The 15,995-nt window shown below is 41.1% G+C and overlaps 2 protein-coding genes across 3 annotated transcripts; one reads left to right on the top strand and one right to left on the bottom strand.

Annotated features, from left to right (window-relative positions):
- Nucleotides 1-1,257: 1,257 nt before the first annotated feature.
- LOC139945098 (uncharacterized) lies at nt 1,258-4,054 on the top strand. Of its 2 annotated transcripts, XM_071942364.1 has the most exons (3): nt 1,258-1,859; nt 2,785-2,879; nt 3,079-4,054. In XM_071942364.1, exon 3 carries the CDS (start codon nt 3,120-3,122, stop codon nt 3,909-3,911), a length of 792 nt encoding a protein of 263 aa, XP_071798465.1. In that variant the 5' UTR covers nt 1,258-1,859; nt 2,785-2,879; nt 3,079-3,119; the 3' UTR covers nt 3,912-4,054. The 2 variants fall into 2 exon arrangements, with proteins under 2 accessions (XP_071798465.1, XP_071798464.1); XM_071942363.1 differs by having other exon boundaries at nt 2,785-4,054.
- A 2,229-nt stretch (nt 4,055-6,283) lies between these two features.
- On the bottom strand, nt 6,284-14,368 carry LOC139945237 (uncharacterized). The gene is made up of 7 exons (XM_071942549.1): nt 14,245-14,368; nt 11,892-12,917; nt 10,803-10,941; nt 9,608-9,772; nt 8,976-9,124; nt 7,917-7,993; nt 6,284-7,256 (listed from the first exon to the last, which is right to left on the bottom strand). The coding sequence occupies exons 1-7, from the start codon at nt 14,366-14,368 to the stop codon at nt 7,029-7,031; spliced, it is 1,908 nt and encodes a 635-aa protein (XP_071798650.1). The 3' UTR covers nt 6,284-7,028.
- Between the last annotated feature and the right edge of the window lie 1,627 nt (nt 14,369-15,995).

Genomic DNA, 15,995 nt, shown 5'->3' on the forward strand with positions numbered 1-15,995 from the left:
GCATTTTGCTCTGATATCAATCAGCACTAAATCAATTAAATAACCAATCCCTGCTATATTGATTGTTTAGTCTTAAAAATCGATGACCTTTAACCCCAATCATATAATACGGTTTGTAATCTTCCAGTATTTGAACATGGCGGACACCTTAAAGGCACTGGACATTATTGATAATATTACTATTACTATAATTGTTAGCAAGAAAACTTACTTGGTAGCGAGCAATGGAGAGTTGCTGGTGGGATAAAACATTGTGAGAAACGGCTCCCTTGTATTTTTTGAAGAAGGGGTAAGTTTCCCATTCAAATGTTAGAATAATTCAGTCCTAAAGCCCTTTTTAGGCATCTGAAAGCACAACAATTTGTGCAACAAGGGTGTTTTCTTCTTTCACTATTCTCTTGCAACTTCGATTACCAATGTGTCCAAACTTTTACAGATTTGGTATTTCATGCGTTGGGCTATACCAAGTGAGAATACTGGTATTTGACCATAACCAAAAGTGTCCAGGGGTCGATTTCACAAAGAGTTAGGACTGGTCCTAACTTAGGACCAGTCCTAGGAGATATACATATTGCATGGATAGTCCTAAGTTAGGACGAGTAACTTGTCCTAACTCGAAATAAGACTAGTCATAACTCTTTGTGAAATCCACCCCAGTGCCTTTAACCCCAATCATAAATACGGCACTTGGTATCCTCAAATGTTTAAACAGTGCGGCCAAACCTTTATTGTGGCGTCACACTGCGACAATCCACCGTTGCATTCGTTGTTAAGATACACAAGGGATTGTCGATTGAACGAGGTACGAAGTCCAAGAGGTTTGAAGTAGAAACCACTCAGCAAAAAATAATAAACGCCACTGTCACTTCAATAATCGTCGATTGAAAAGAAACAAATAATCCGGAGTGATGATAACAGCCTCTCGAAATATAATTATACCCGCGAATTATGTTTTTATCGGTGCAGTAAATTTAGCAAGGGATTACAAAGTATTGTTTAAAATGTTGTACAACTTTAGGCTTATCAAGCGCAACCTTGGTGTGATTCGAATAAGCTACATGTTTGTTATTTACTTAGTCATGTATATGTTGATTTGAAAGGCTTAAGCCGATAAAAAATACGTCAAATATTTTAGATCAAGCCAGTTATCATACTTGGTGTTTGATCAGATGTCGTGATTGAGGGTTCGTTTTAGGGTGTGTTTATAACTTGGTGCTATTTTGCGAGCACAAATGATCTCGAGCTCTGAGATTTAAACCTCCAACCTACGAGACTGGCTAGGTGTTTCATCACTGGAATCTGTGATCCTTTCATCTAAATCGTTAGCACCTGACATTGGCTAGGTGCTACGCCACCTTAAGCAGTGGCGATAGGCGCCTTGGTCAGTTAGCACCTGAACCATTGGCTAGATGCTTCGCCAGTAGCACCAATTAATACTGGTTGGTGCTTTGCCTTATAGCATCTGAAACGTTGGTTATGTGTTTCGCCAGTAGCACCTGGAACATTGCATAGGTGCTTTGCCAGTAGCACCTAAAACGTTGGTTATGTTTCGCCAGTAGCACCTGGAACATTGCATAGGTGCTTTGCCAGTAGCACCTAAAACATTGGCTATGTGTTTTGCCATAGTATATTCAACATTGGCAATAGGGGCTCCGACAGTATAGTACCTACAACCTGTTTTTTCTTCAGGACTTATCTTCATCGGTGTTATTCGCCAGTAGTACATATACAACAATGTCTAGGTGCTAAGTCAGTAGATGAGCTAGTGCTTCGCTAGTAGTAGGCCTATACCAACGACATTATCGCATTCGTCCTCATCCTGAAGAAAAAAAACTATTTAAAAACACGGACAACTCAAGGTAGGGATTTCCATATTTTATTTGCCATTTTGTGTTTGTTTGTCTGTTTGATTTTCGTTTGAGTAACTTGTCGACACTTAAGTTGTCTTATTATTCCTTGTTTGTTGTTATTCAAACCCGGATAGAAAAAGGCACGCTCAATTCACGATGCTGCTATATAGTACGTGCTGTGCCACCAATGTGTCTGCCCTAGTTCCCCCTATTAGAGGATGTTTGATCTTGAGCGTGAAACCAGGCTTTCTGCTTCTTCTCACCCATACAATCTTGATTTCCTGACAGGTATAACAAGGAGCCATTCCAACAGCTTTATTACATGTACTGCATCTCTTTGAAATTCCTTGCCTGGTGCATGTTTTCCTCCATCCTACAATCTAGACTGTATTCAGAGGAATAGCAGTTCCTACCTTCAGCTCCCCTCAGTTATTACCATCTTAAATATCTTCTTCACGTTGCCCCTTATACCAAGAGTGGCTTTTGTACGAACTTGCATTTAGAAAATTTTAATAGTGAGCAAAATGTTCACAAAAATTATGATTTTAGAATGTTGTCTGTATAAGACTGTAAAAATGTTGTTGAGTCAAGTTTGACTTCACAAAATGGCCGACCGTGTAAGTTAGTAGAGTAAAAGTCAAACCGTGCAATTTCAAGGCATATTTGTGTGGATATTTGTGTTCTACTTTTAAAACATGTTCCTGATCAAATGCGTTTCAAAGCCAACGGTTCCAAACACTTTTCATAGACCAACTCGCCGATCCAATGTAATGTGTCCCTTAACCAATGGCCAATTCACCCAAAACACACACACTTTGATTGAGACAGTGTCGGACGTGCCAGAGTCGTGTTTTCTTTTGCAACAATAATCACTTATTATTGATATCATTCATCAGACTGACCGCTTTCATGTTTTCTATTGATCCTCAAACAGACCTCATTACAAACGGACACGATATCGTCAACTCGACCTGCCGATCATGTCGTCATCACCTCATGACGTCATCAACGCATGCACTTTGTTTTGGGGTAAAGTAAACAGAGTTTGAATTTGATCGAGTGCCACTTTAAGTCAACATGAAATGAAAATATCGTCTGGACAGACTTTACGATAGCTCGAGGGCTCCGTTCATAATCAAGTTGCCAAACACAGCCTTGAGGACAGACCAACTTTCCAAGGAATAATTTGCACGCCACTCATCCCAAACGTTTACATATTATCTTGAAGTTGGTCTCTTTTGAAGCGATAGAGGGCCACCGGGCATAGGTATGTCGTGGTACGGTGAATATGGCACAGTGCCTAGCCAGAAAAGCCAATCACCAGAAAAAGCTGATCAACCAAAGACGAACAAGAGTCAATCGAAAAAGCACCACCCGCAGGGTCTTGGTAAATCCTATGGAGAACGCAGTAGTCAACTAGCAAACGGGGATAACCATGCAGCTCTTGCAACAAACGGGGAAAAGACTAGTGCCACGGACAACCATGTCGCCATTCCAACGAATGGGATAAAGACTAGTGTCAAGGACCACCATGTGGTCCTTGCAACGACAGGGAAAAAGACTAGTACCACGGAGAGAGGCAGTGAGGGCAGTATTCGTCTGCCGAGCCTCGGCACCGTGCTATCTAAAGGAATGAACCCACCACTCGCTCCTCCATCGACACCCGAGAAAAATCACCAGCAGACGGCACAGGACGAGTCTAAGACGGAGCTCAAGAATCCACGCCTTAAACTTCCTCAAATTAAGATCACTCAAGACACTACGGACTACTTAAAACCACCACAGGGTATTTCAAACAGTGACTCAACCCCAACTCTGAAGACATCTACCGTCCATCTTCCATCTTTATCCTCTTCAAAACCCAAACCGAAGACTGCGAACAAACACTGGCGTAAGAGAGTGACCTTGTCTTGGTCGGAGGGTGGGGCGAGTAGGGTGGTGATTGAAGAGGACAAGAAGAGGGTTGGGAACAGGGAGTCGTCTCGAGACAAGCGTCAGTTGACGAGGGAACATTTGCGCCGGTTTATGATGAATGAAAGACGAGAACTACGTAAAAAATAAAGTTGTATTACCAGTAGGTTTTATTTGTAACTGATGTTCAAAAAGAGGGTTAAATATTGACAATTTTAATATCGTTAAGGGATGTGGGTACTTTTTAAAAATGTCCATAGATTTACATTAAACTTACAAGGTTTGAAAATAATGATAGTGGAAAGCTTCCCTTCAAATATTACTTACTGAGGTGCTGTAGTTGTTGAGAAATGAGTATAAAACAATGTCATGAAAATACGTTAGTAAATGCTTGAAATAATTTTCGTCTCATGAGACGAACATTATTTTCATGACATTGCTTTACTCATTTCCCAAATACTACAGCACCTCAGCACGTAATATTTTCAGGGAAGCTTTCTACTATCATTATCTTCAAACTGTGTAAGTTTAGTGTATATCTGTGGACATAGTGTTTTTTGTCCTACAAAAGTCACACACACCCTCTAAAAGGAGTAACAACTGTTTCAGAAATAACGTCATTAATTGCAAAATAAAAGTGTTTTTTTTCACTAAGCGAAACTATAATCATCCCTTCCATCTATACGCACCGTCCAGAGAGGGCGCTATTTGACCACATCAATAGATCCTTCTTTTGCGACGTCATAGCTTCAAATATTGCCAACCAACCAATGCCCTTCACTGCAAAACATACCTTATCCAACAACAAAAATTCCAATTACCCATATCACTTAAAATGTTAATATATTTTGCCACCGAAAGCAAAGTATACACACATTTTAATTAAAATGTTTGTCAAAAGCAAGTTTTTGCTTACCCCAGTTGTATTTCTTTTTTATCAATGACGTTCATGAATGTTTGTTAACAAACTTAGAAAAAGAAGCCTCTTATTATTAAATTTTACGGACTTAAGCCAACTTCAAGTTTAACCAATTATGGCATAATATGTGTGTAATTATAATAGTACGAAGAAAAATAATAGTGCCATCCTGTCGCAGAGTGCCATTATGAAAATTGATCCAATTGTATCGTGGAGACGAATAACAAGTTTTTTTTCTTTTTTCAAACCGAGATGTGCCTCTTAATTCTATAAAGGTATCACAAAATGCCACGTTGAGAACGTAAGATACAGTCCAATGTGGATCCCTTTGACTTGTTCGAGTGCTGTGATTGAAGGCACATCGGTGGATTTCACAAAGAGTTAGGACTCGTCTTATCTCGAGTTAGGACGAGTAACTCGTCTTAACTTAGGATTAATCTTAAGGTCTGCATGCTACAGTGCAGGATTGGGACTCGTCCTAAGTCATAAGATTAGTCTTAAGTTAGGAAGAGTTTTGTGAAATCGACGGATGGACACTTTTGGTAATTAGGCATACTCATAATGAAACTTTGTGTATTTTTTACACCTGTTTAAAAACAGGCAAATTAATGCATGCACAATGTTAAAGTAAAAATAATTGATAGCTAATACAAAATCAGTGAAGGTAAGTATATTAAACTCAAATAGCAGCATAAACGTAGTCTTCATTCGTGCCGATAAGACTGAGATTATATAGCAGCAAACGTCATGATAGCAAAATAAAATAAACGACACAAGTATATAAGCAAGCATCAAGCAATTATTATATATTGCTTGGTGTTCGAGTTAACTGCATGTTAGGCCTTAGCGCACCAATCCAAGTAATCTAAATATCCGTATAAGCATATTGCATTCCGCCAATGAAACTACTTACACGTTAACAAACTTACTTAAAACCAAACAAACTAACGTAAAAATTCCGCCAAGTGAATTAAACTAAACGTAAAAGCAAACGTATGTCATTCCGCCAATGAGAGCAAACAAGCAAAACCAAACGTCGTGTCATCCGGGTACAACAAGCAAAACCAAACGTCGTGTCATCCGGGTACAAACAAGCAAAACCAAACGTCGTGTCATCCGGGTACAAACAAGCAAAACCAAACGTCGTGTCATCCGGGTACAAACAAGCAAAACAAAACGTCGTGTCATCCGGGTACAAACAAGCAAAACCAAACGTCGTGTCATCCGGGTACAAACAAGCAAAACCAAACGTCGTGTCATCCGGGTACAAACAAGCAAAACCAAACGTCGTGCCATCCGGGTACAACAAGCAAAACCAAACGTCGTGTCATCCGGGTACAAACAAGCAAAACCAAACGTCGTGTCATCCGGGTACAAACAAGCAAAACCAAACGTCGTGTCATCCGGGTACAAACAAGCAAAACCAAACGTCGTGTCATCTGGGTACAAACAAGCAAAACAAAACGTCGTGTCATCCGGGTACAAACAAGCAAAACCAAACGTCGTGTCATCCGGGTACAAACAAGCAAAACCAAACGTCGTGTCATCCGGGTACAAACAAGCAAAACAAAACGTCGTGTCATCCGGGTACAACAAGCAAAACCAAACGTCGTGTCATCCGGGTACAAACAAGCAAAACCAAACGTCGTGTCATCCGGGTACAAACAAGCAAAACAAAACGTCGTGTCATCCGGGTACTATTATACTCAAAGTAACTTCCAAGTGTTATTGTTTTTTTTCATATGGATTTATAAGCTTAATGTATAAACGTAAAACTACCCAACATTATTAATGCCAATGAAACTTAGTAAAACACCAACTCCGTTATGTATGCATATGTGATTGCGAAAAACCTGTTGTCATAAACGATTTGCATTTTTGACTAAATCAAACTTATCCAGAGCATTTGTTAACAAAAACAAAGACACTTCCTTCAAGGCACTGGACACTATTGGTATTTTCTCAAAATAATTGTTAGCATAAAACTTACCTGGTAACGCGTAATGGAGAGCTGTTGATAGTATAAAACATTGTGAAAAACGGCTCCCTCTGAAGTAACGTAGTTTTCGAGAAAGAAGTAATTTTCCACGAATTTGATTTCTAGACCTCAGAATTAGATTTTGAGGTCTCGAAATCAAACATCTGAAAGCAAACAACTGACAAGAGGGTGTTTTTTCTTTCACTATTACCTCGCAACTTCGACGATCATTTGAGCTCAAATTTTCACAGGTTTGTTATTTTATGCATATATTATTATGTTGAGATACAAGAAGTGAGAAGACTGGTCTTTGACAATTACCAATAGTGCCCGGTGTCTTTAAGATGCTTTAAGCTGGCTTTGCTGCTACCTACTCAACTTCAGTCACCCTCTCCATCATCCACTCCATCTGTTCCTTTGTCTTCAGCTTCCGAGGCGTCTTGAATTGATTGACGGAGGCCGTGGTGCGAGACACGGTATAGTCTCGTAGCTCATTGAAGGTACCTGGCCGGACCACGTGCACTCTGGCTGGGGAGATCGTACGCGCTACGCGGTACCCCTTGTAAAGGTCGTGACATTTCTGGAGATTTTCATCAAACTGGAATGAACGGAGAAGACAAAAATAGAAAACCAGAAATTGGAAGAGAACAGCGAAGTTATTATTAAAGCGGTTGTTATAAAACCATTAATTAGGCCAGTGAGCGCATGATCATGGCACATTTTACACTATTTTCACTGTTTCATCAGAAGCGCAGCGTTCTGGATAGTCAAAGTCCTTGATATCCTAGACTGGACTATTCAACGTATCTAAGAGGGGATCTGGTCCAAAAAAGTTGTATTGAGGGTCTGACAATAGTTTAAGTCATATACTTCGTGCATAATACAGATATCAGAACTAAATACCCAGATCTGAACCTTCTGTTCAAGTGGAGTTAATAACACTTGAAGCATGTTCCCAAGTGTCTTTCTGACAGCTTGTTCTGGATTCCGAGGTTCCAAGACACCTCCTTCTAACAATTGATGATCTTGCTTATGGGAGAACCAGTGCACAGTGGTACCTTTATGTAACTCATACAAAGAGGTTAAACGGAAGAAGAGAGACTTTGGAACGCTAGGTGGCAGCAGACTTACCAAGTAAATTTCCATTGTATACTTCCGAGCACGCACTCAAATTCAAGGAACAATGAACTTACCTGGTAAGTCTGCTGCCACCTAGCGTCACAAGAGTCCCATAAAATATTAAAAACTAATTTCGCACCTGTAGTCGTTGCTCTTCAGTGAGTGACATATCTCCATCTTCAACGTCAAGTTCAACAAACAGGACGTAGTACAGATCTATGGGAGGTCATGAACACTAGACTTTAGTTTCCAATATAAACAAAATATATACAAAATAACGTCTTGAACGAAAAATATTAAGTGTTCTTCCAATAAACTTTTGTTTTCTGGTAGGAAACACCTGCAACTTATAATATCAATTTTTTTGATTCCTTGGGGAGTTTGTTGCAGTAAACGAAAGATACAGAAGTGCGTTATGAATTTATAGTGATATGGATATATTAGGGATTGTAGCCTTTGAGAAAGACTTTATAGGGTCGAAACGTTTGGCAGCTGCACTTTCGGTCGTCTGCATAATTATGAATGTAGGTAGTGAAAGGTGATTATGGACAGGCATTGACCTAGGTTAGAGGCCACTCTCTGGCGTATGTAGCGAGCCTCGAAGTGTGACGTCAGATGATTAGGCTATCATAGGGTGCGTTCCTTTAGCTTCCCTGGGTCGACCCCGGTCTTCCCCCGGTGCGTTCGAATAGCTTTGACGTCATTACATGGGCTCACCGGGTCAGCCCCAGTGCCCTGCTTATGGAGTGGGTCACTTGGAGGCCCCAGGTGCATGACGTCAGCACGAGAACGGTGAGTGATCGTTCGTTTAGCTCGTCAGGGGCTCACCCGAGTGGAGCACCGCGGGATAGACCCAGGGAAGATAAACGGGTAGACCCAAGGAAGATAAACGGGTAGACCCAGGGAAGATAAACGGGTAGACCCAGGGAAGATAAACGGGTAGACCCAGGGAAGATAAACGGGTAGACCCAGGGAAGATAAACGGGTAGACCCAGGGAAGATAAACGGGTAGACCCAGGGAAGATAAACGGGTAGACCCAGTGAAGATAAACGAACGCACCAATAGAGCGAGACAACAAAACCATGAATGAGGCCGTGGCCGAAACGGCGACTTCGGCTATACAGCAACGGCTAGATCGGCTGTGTTGAAGAATGAGCGGCCTAGCCGTAGCCGTTTCTGACAAAGCCCCTGACTAACCAGCTGTTGTAGGGTCATACAGGGTGCACTCTGCGCATGTCCAGTCAATCGGCTGACACCCAGTCCATCCCTTGACTGTGTCGGTGACTACAGCAGTCACAACATAGCTGTTCACCTTTTCGGTTGATACGTTCAACAGCTCTCCAATCCTTTAGGTAGAACGACAAACTAATATCAAAATATTGTAAAAATGTGCAAGACATTGATCGGTGACCGACCCGGCCTGCAGGGTCAGCAGAAAGCATCATTATTCTCGGCACATTCTTACAGTTTTTCCCACTCATCTTCGCTTAGCAAACACACACACATACACACATTGATTGTTTACTCATAAAGGTCTAAAAACGACTGTAATTTGTTGACATTATTGTCGCTATTAAAGCGAAAAACAAAAAGGCCGACGCTCTGTTTTCTCTTAATCAGCATACACGGGATTGACAACAAAGTGCGCCACCTTAGTTCATTACACTAGTTCGTGAACAAAATGGCTTCAAACAACCACCCCCCTCCCCCCCCAAAAAAAAAAAAAAAGATTTGCTCACTCCAAAAAGCTAACAACTTCTTGCATTTGTTCAATTCCTGGTGGTCTCCCCCCTCACTTTTAGTTTTAATAACTTTACATGGACATGTACCTGTACTTCATTCGGTAGACCGGGCACTTATCATGAAAACCCTCAATACGGATGACGTCACCATAGCGATAGCGGTATAGTCCCGTAGTGGTAGTGAGCACCAGTTCATAGTTCTTATCCGCCTCAATCTCGTCAATCAGAAGCGTCTTCGGATTGTCTTCAAGGCTGTTTGAAAACGAAGAAGAAAAACACATAAACAAATCAGCTAAAAAAAGGGCTGTGGATTTGTAAGATCCTGTGAATGTCCTTAATAGGCACTGGGGTCGATTTCACAAAGTGTTAGGACTAGTCCTAACTTAGGACTAGTCCTAGGAGATATACAAATTGCATGGATAGTCCTAAGTTAGGACGAGTAACTGGTCCTAACTCGAGATAAGACTAGTCCTAACTCTTTGTGAAACCCACCCCTGGATCGCTTTGGTAATTGTCAAAGACCAGTATTCTCACTGGGTGTATCCCGACATATTATGCATAAAATAACAGCTCTATGACAATTTGGACTCATTTGGTCAAGAAAGTTGCAAGAGAATAATGACAGGAAAAACACCCTTGTTCTACAAACTTGTTAGTCTTGGCCCAAGACTATGGTGCTTGATTCTGGATAGTGTACTACGCGCGGTTGAATCGCCAAAGCGCGCCCGCCACGGTATGATTTAGTTAGCTGGACGGCTTCAGAGTGTAGTCTAGATTTCAAGCCGTCCAGCTAACTAAATCATACCATGGCGGGCGCGCTTTGGCGATTCAACCGCGCGTAGTACACTATCCAGAATCAAGCACCATAGTCTTGGGCCAAGACTACAAACTTGTGTGCTTTCATCTGACTAATAATTAAAAGGTTTCAGCTTTTATTATTTGAGTGAGCAAAATACCCCTTTCTCCAAATCTACGTTTACTTCAGATGGAGCCGTTTCTCACAGTGTTTTACACCAACAGCTCCCCATTGCTCGTTACCAAGTAACTTTTAATGCTAACAATTATTTTGAGTAATTGCCATAGTGTCCGGTGTCTTTAAGACCAAGATGCATGTTATTTTTTAGGAATAAGTTCTCAACCATGTCGGGTAAAGACCGCACCACAGTTACCGAGTGTTTTAAAGACTAAAACTTCACCCAAATGAAAATAAACATCTCAATGTTAATGGGAACGTCCGTCATCCAAAATGAATTTTAAAAATGAAAATAATTAATATTCATACCACATTTCCTCTGGGATGAACTCATAGATACACATCCGCGGCGCTAAAACATAACGGGGACTATCCTCCTTAATCCATAGATTAATCCCTATACATCCAGCCTCCGTGCAACCAAACTTGATCCCATTGACTGTCAAACCTGACATTAAAAAAATAACGCAATTTTTGAAGCAACTGAATCTCACCAAGTTGATGCATTTGTATAGAATACTAACTGAAATGTGAAAGTACAACGGGTGCGTTCGATTAGCTTCCTTGGGTCGATCCCGCGGTGCTCACTCCCGGTGAGCCCCCCGACAAGAGCTAATCGAACGATCACACTCGCCCTCTCGTGGTGACGGCATGCACCTCGGGTCACCCCGAGTGACCCACTCCACAAGCAGGGTACTGGAGGCTGACCCGGGTGAATGACGTCAAAGCTATTCGAACGTACCGGGGGCAGACCGGGGTCAACCCAGGGAAGCAAAACGGACTCCATCCAACGATTTCTTAGAAAAATATTGTAAATAGTTAAAATTCGTGTACAATTTGTCAGCATTGTTTTGTGGTGTGTCGTAGACGAGTGTGGGTTCGAATCCCGGTCATGACAATATTGTGCAACCTTGCGTCAGGCGCTTGACTATAATTATATATTTGGTTTGCGGCAACACCATGTGTGTATCTACTTGCCAGGTAGAGTTTGTTCTTAGAGAACTGTCTTGCTTTATTCTACTACCGCGGAGTAGATTGTTCGGGTGTTCGGGAGACTTCTCAGTTCTGAAAAGAACTGTCCTGCTTTTAATTATTACCCGGCGGATGGTATAGAAAATAGGCTGGAACTACTACTTTAGCTTAATATGATCGCAATGTAATTACTATAATTGATTCTAAGTTGGGAAGGTAGTGCATCATGCTTTATTCACAGCAGGCATCTAGTGGATGATACCCATGCCTACATCCTTACAGCCTGTGAAGTAGATGGGAGCATGTTCCGTTGACAGTTGTTTTGGGTTGTCAGCCCAAATCAGATAGTGTAACCCTCACCTGAAGTGGCAATCCGGCCTTGGAATCAAGGCAACTAAAACTGTATAAAAAAACGTATTGCTTTACCTTTTGCGTAAGTTTCTCGAAGAACCTTATTGTATCCCAAATTATCAATCGCTTCGAGAGATACAAGATGCGGCCAGATCCTCTTGATGATCCCCTCGAAGCCTTTCTCAAATTCCTTTCTCAGCTCAGCGACTCGGTCCATGTCTCTCCTCATGTAGCTTTCAATCGACCGACGCAACTCAGGCGCTAAGGGTATCTTGGCGCTTATCTGCCCCGTCGATAAATCCAAGAGCATCATCTCCCAGTTGGTCTCCACAGCGTGCAGTGATCGGTACAGCTGAGGGGCAAACATAGCACTCAGATGGCCCAGATTCCGGTCGGCTAGTGCGAAGAGAATGTGGACGTATCGAGAGACAGGCTCATCACAAATGAGGAAAGCGGGTGGTGGGGAACTTTGCTCTACAAGAAGTGGAGAATTTCTGTCTTTGATGAAAGCGTACGGAGCGAGAATGTGACCGGAGTTGGTGTGAATGGGACGGGGGTGGGTGTACAAGAAGCAGCGTTTCTGAACCGGGCTCGGTCTGCTGCTACCTTGATACACCGCTAAACGGTTGACCTTTCTGAACAAAGCGTCCATTTTGTAAAACAAATCAACATAAGGCATCCTCTTCCCTACTCCCGTTGTTCCGGATGTCACCCCAAATCTCACGGGCTTCTCACCAACAATGACTCCTTCCTCACCATCAGCTAGCCTCTCGATGTACTTCTGGTAGTGATCGAAGGAAGTCAGGGGATGCTTCTTAACGAGGTCCTCCAAGGAGTGAATCTCTCCAAGACGGTGATGCCTTCCGTACTCCGTCTTCGCATCTCGTCTTACCAGCTTCTGAAGTAATTCCTCCTGGGCTTTGCGTGGATGCCTCCACATCTGCTCCATCTTAGCCATCAGGAAGGGCGTGGCTATTTTCTCTCCCTGATGCCATCTGTAAGACAGGAGTAGAGTACGTAGGGTGTGGCTCTCTGAACATCGCAGGGACGAGATGTGGAAGGCGATCAAAGATGTAATGCCGATTAGAGCTGCCAAACTCCCTGGTTAAAAACAACAGATGAATGAACATTTCACCTCACAATGCATAAACTAAATCTTCTCTTGCCACAGCCTTTGAGTGAGGTTTCAAAGGTTACAAGACAAATCAAAGATACAAGACAATACACGAATACTTCTAGGGTAGGAGGGGGAAGCAAAGTACTGTGGTTTAGACCTGCCTCCCCACATCTGGTTGTAAAACATTGGCTTCTCACTGATTGATGATTTCATTCATTCATTCATTTATTTATTAATTTCACGGGTACAAATGCAAGTAAATACAATAAGAACGGCAAACAAAAACATGTACACACGATTAGGAGAGAGAATAGAAAAAGAGGAAGAAAAAAAAGTAGCACCCCTGAAGGATTTTTAAAAAGTAAACTAAATTACTATCGAGTTAATCTCCTGATGCCTAAGAAGAGACAATATAAAAGGAACTTATATAGATGGTCATTATTAAAAAATTGTAGGCCTACGCTTAATTTGTTTTGAAAGCTGTATCCTCCAATAAAAATGACAACAATCTACTCGGATGTTATATAAAACAAATAATGAATGTTTTTCATTCGTGCAATAGTGAGAATATTTTCATTCGTTGAAAGATGGAATGTTCCATTCAACTCGGCTCCGCTTTGCTAACATTCCATCTTTCAACTCATGAAAATATATGCACCATTGCACTCATAATTCATTGTTTGTGTAGTAGCCCACACCTTGAAGTGGCCGCCGCCTTATCGGGCCTTGCGTGTCTGACGACTTGCATAAAAAAGTAAAAAACGACGAGTAATAAAATAATAACCACAACCACAACCACAACCACAACCACAACCACAACCACAACCACAACCACAACCACAACCACAACCACAACCACAACCACAACCACAACAACAACAACAACAACAACAACAACAACAACAACAACAACAACAACAACAATAATAATAATAATAATAATAATAATAACAAGACTTTTAATGCGCACATATCCACCCTACTGGGTGTTCAAGGCGCAGTAAAACCAAAAACAAAACAAAAACAAAACACAACACAAAGAAAAACAGACACAACAAAATTAGTCATTGAAAACCTGTGACATAAGATTAGTTTTTAGAAGAGACTTGAATTTTGCGGTACAAACACAAGATCGAAGATTAAGTGGTAGAGAGTTCCAGATGCGTGGAAAAAGACCTGTTTATTTATATACAATATTTCTGTATATACAATATTTCTGTAAAAGTTAAATAGAAAAATTAACTCTAAAAAAAAACATATACATGGTACACACCACCTTGGAATCACACGTCATTTCTGTTTAATTCTTACCAATGAATATTTTCTTCACAATCTCATTCTCAGTGGACATACAGAGTGAAACCAAAGCGGCCACAATCATTGAAGAAACAACGCCATAAGACGCACAGCGATATGGCCACGTCATCAACGCCATTTTTGTTGCTCATACACCAAAAACACACCAAAATAATTCACAAAGGAACAGTGTAAATTGTACTCGGTACAATGTTCAAGTAAAGTAGTACAAAAAAGTAGGTCGAATTCCATGCACCAATGCAACTGTTTTGAACTTTAATTTCGTGTGACAATAATGTTATGAAAGCCAATAATATTGCCGAAAGTACATGTAAAAATAATAACTAGCGGGATGCCGCGCTTCAAGTAAAGTAGTACAAAAAAGTAGGTCGAATTCCATGCACCAATGCAACTGTTTTGAACTTTAATTTCGTGTGACAATAATGTTATGAAAGCCAATAATATTGCCGAAAGTACATGTAAAAATAATAACTAGCGGGATGCCGCGCTTCGCGCGGCACCCCGCTAGATGAGGAGGATTCTAGTATACAAATGTTGTAAAAGGTAATGTGGGGCGAGGGAGGTATTCTTACAGGTAATAATCATTTCGTAGGATTAGATTAGAAATTGTATTTATAATCGGTATGGAAATTTGTCATTAATGTTGTATTTTGATAAAAATTAACTGTTGAGCGTGCACAACTTAGTTGTGAAACGTCGCGACGCGTCGCCTCTCCTCCTCACCTCTTGCGTTCTCCAACTAAAGGAATTGGTGTTTGTTTATGGAATTGAGCTTTAATATTGGGGATGGGTATACTTGGCAATGATGGTACTTGGCATGATATGTAGGGTTTTTCGTAATATTTTAGTGTTGATCGAGCGGGCCATTGCATTATCCGTAATGTGGATTATGTTTCGCCTCTTTTACGCATAGTTTTAATTCAATCGGCTTTTGTCATTGTGTCAATTTTATCCACTGCACTGAGTATTTCCCAGCTAAGATGACTGTAAGGGTAATAATGCTTAGTCGACTAAAAATATAGCACGTACACTGCTCCAATGACACACTTATTTTATTGTGTTGAGCACATTTGGTATTATTCAGTTAAACTTGGCAAAATGTACATCCTGAGTCCCGCCAAAACTGCTTTCATTATAGTTACGAACTTTGTGAAACATTTGCCTTGTTATTTTGAGGGTCTGTACGTCCAGTTTGGTTAATTTATATGGAGATGGGCCAATCGGACAATGTATAACACGCTGAATTTGGAATCAGCAGTGGTATTTGGTTCCCTTAGCAACAAATCCATAGTCACCGATAGCCACGGATTTGAGTGGTCTAAGTCTGGTCTCCCCCTCAACAATTATCACCGCTGCTAATAGCAAAGGAGAAATCCGACTAAAAAGGCTTGTATGAAAGTGATACCCTCTTTTAAAACAAACTCATAATCACAACCACTAATAGCCGCGGAGTTTATCTGACTGACAAGGAAGCTTCGAAGAAGTTCTGGTATACAGCAGATAAAATAAAAAACGCGCCAGTTGGTATGGACTTTAACGACAAAGTCAATTTCTGCAAAATTGTATTGAAAACAAATATATTTAATGATCGGTTGCTATAACTGTTGAATGATTTTTGCTTTGTTTCCAATGACGTGGACACGATTTTAGAATCTAAGGCCCCATTCATCGTGATGTATTGAGCGTACGTCCAACGACGCATACAAAGTTGTCTGAGCACCAAATAAAGCGAGTTTTCGGAACAT

This window comes from Asterias amurensis, chromosome 12 (assembly GCF_032118995.1).
Source record: "Asterias amurensis chromosome 12, ASM3211899v1".
NCBI classification, from domain to species: domain Eukaryota; kingdom Metazoa; phylum Echinodermata; class Asteroidea; order Forcipulatida; family Asteriidae; genus Asterias; species Asterias amurensis.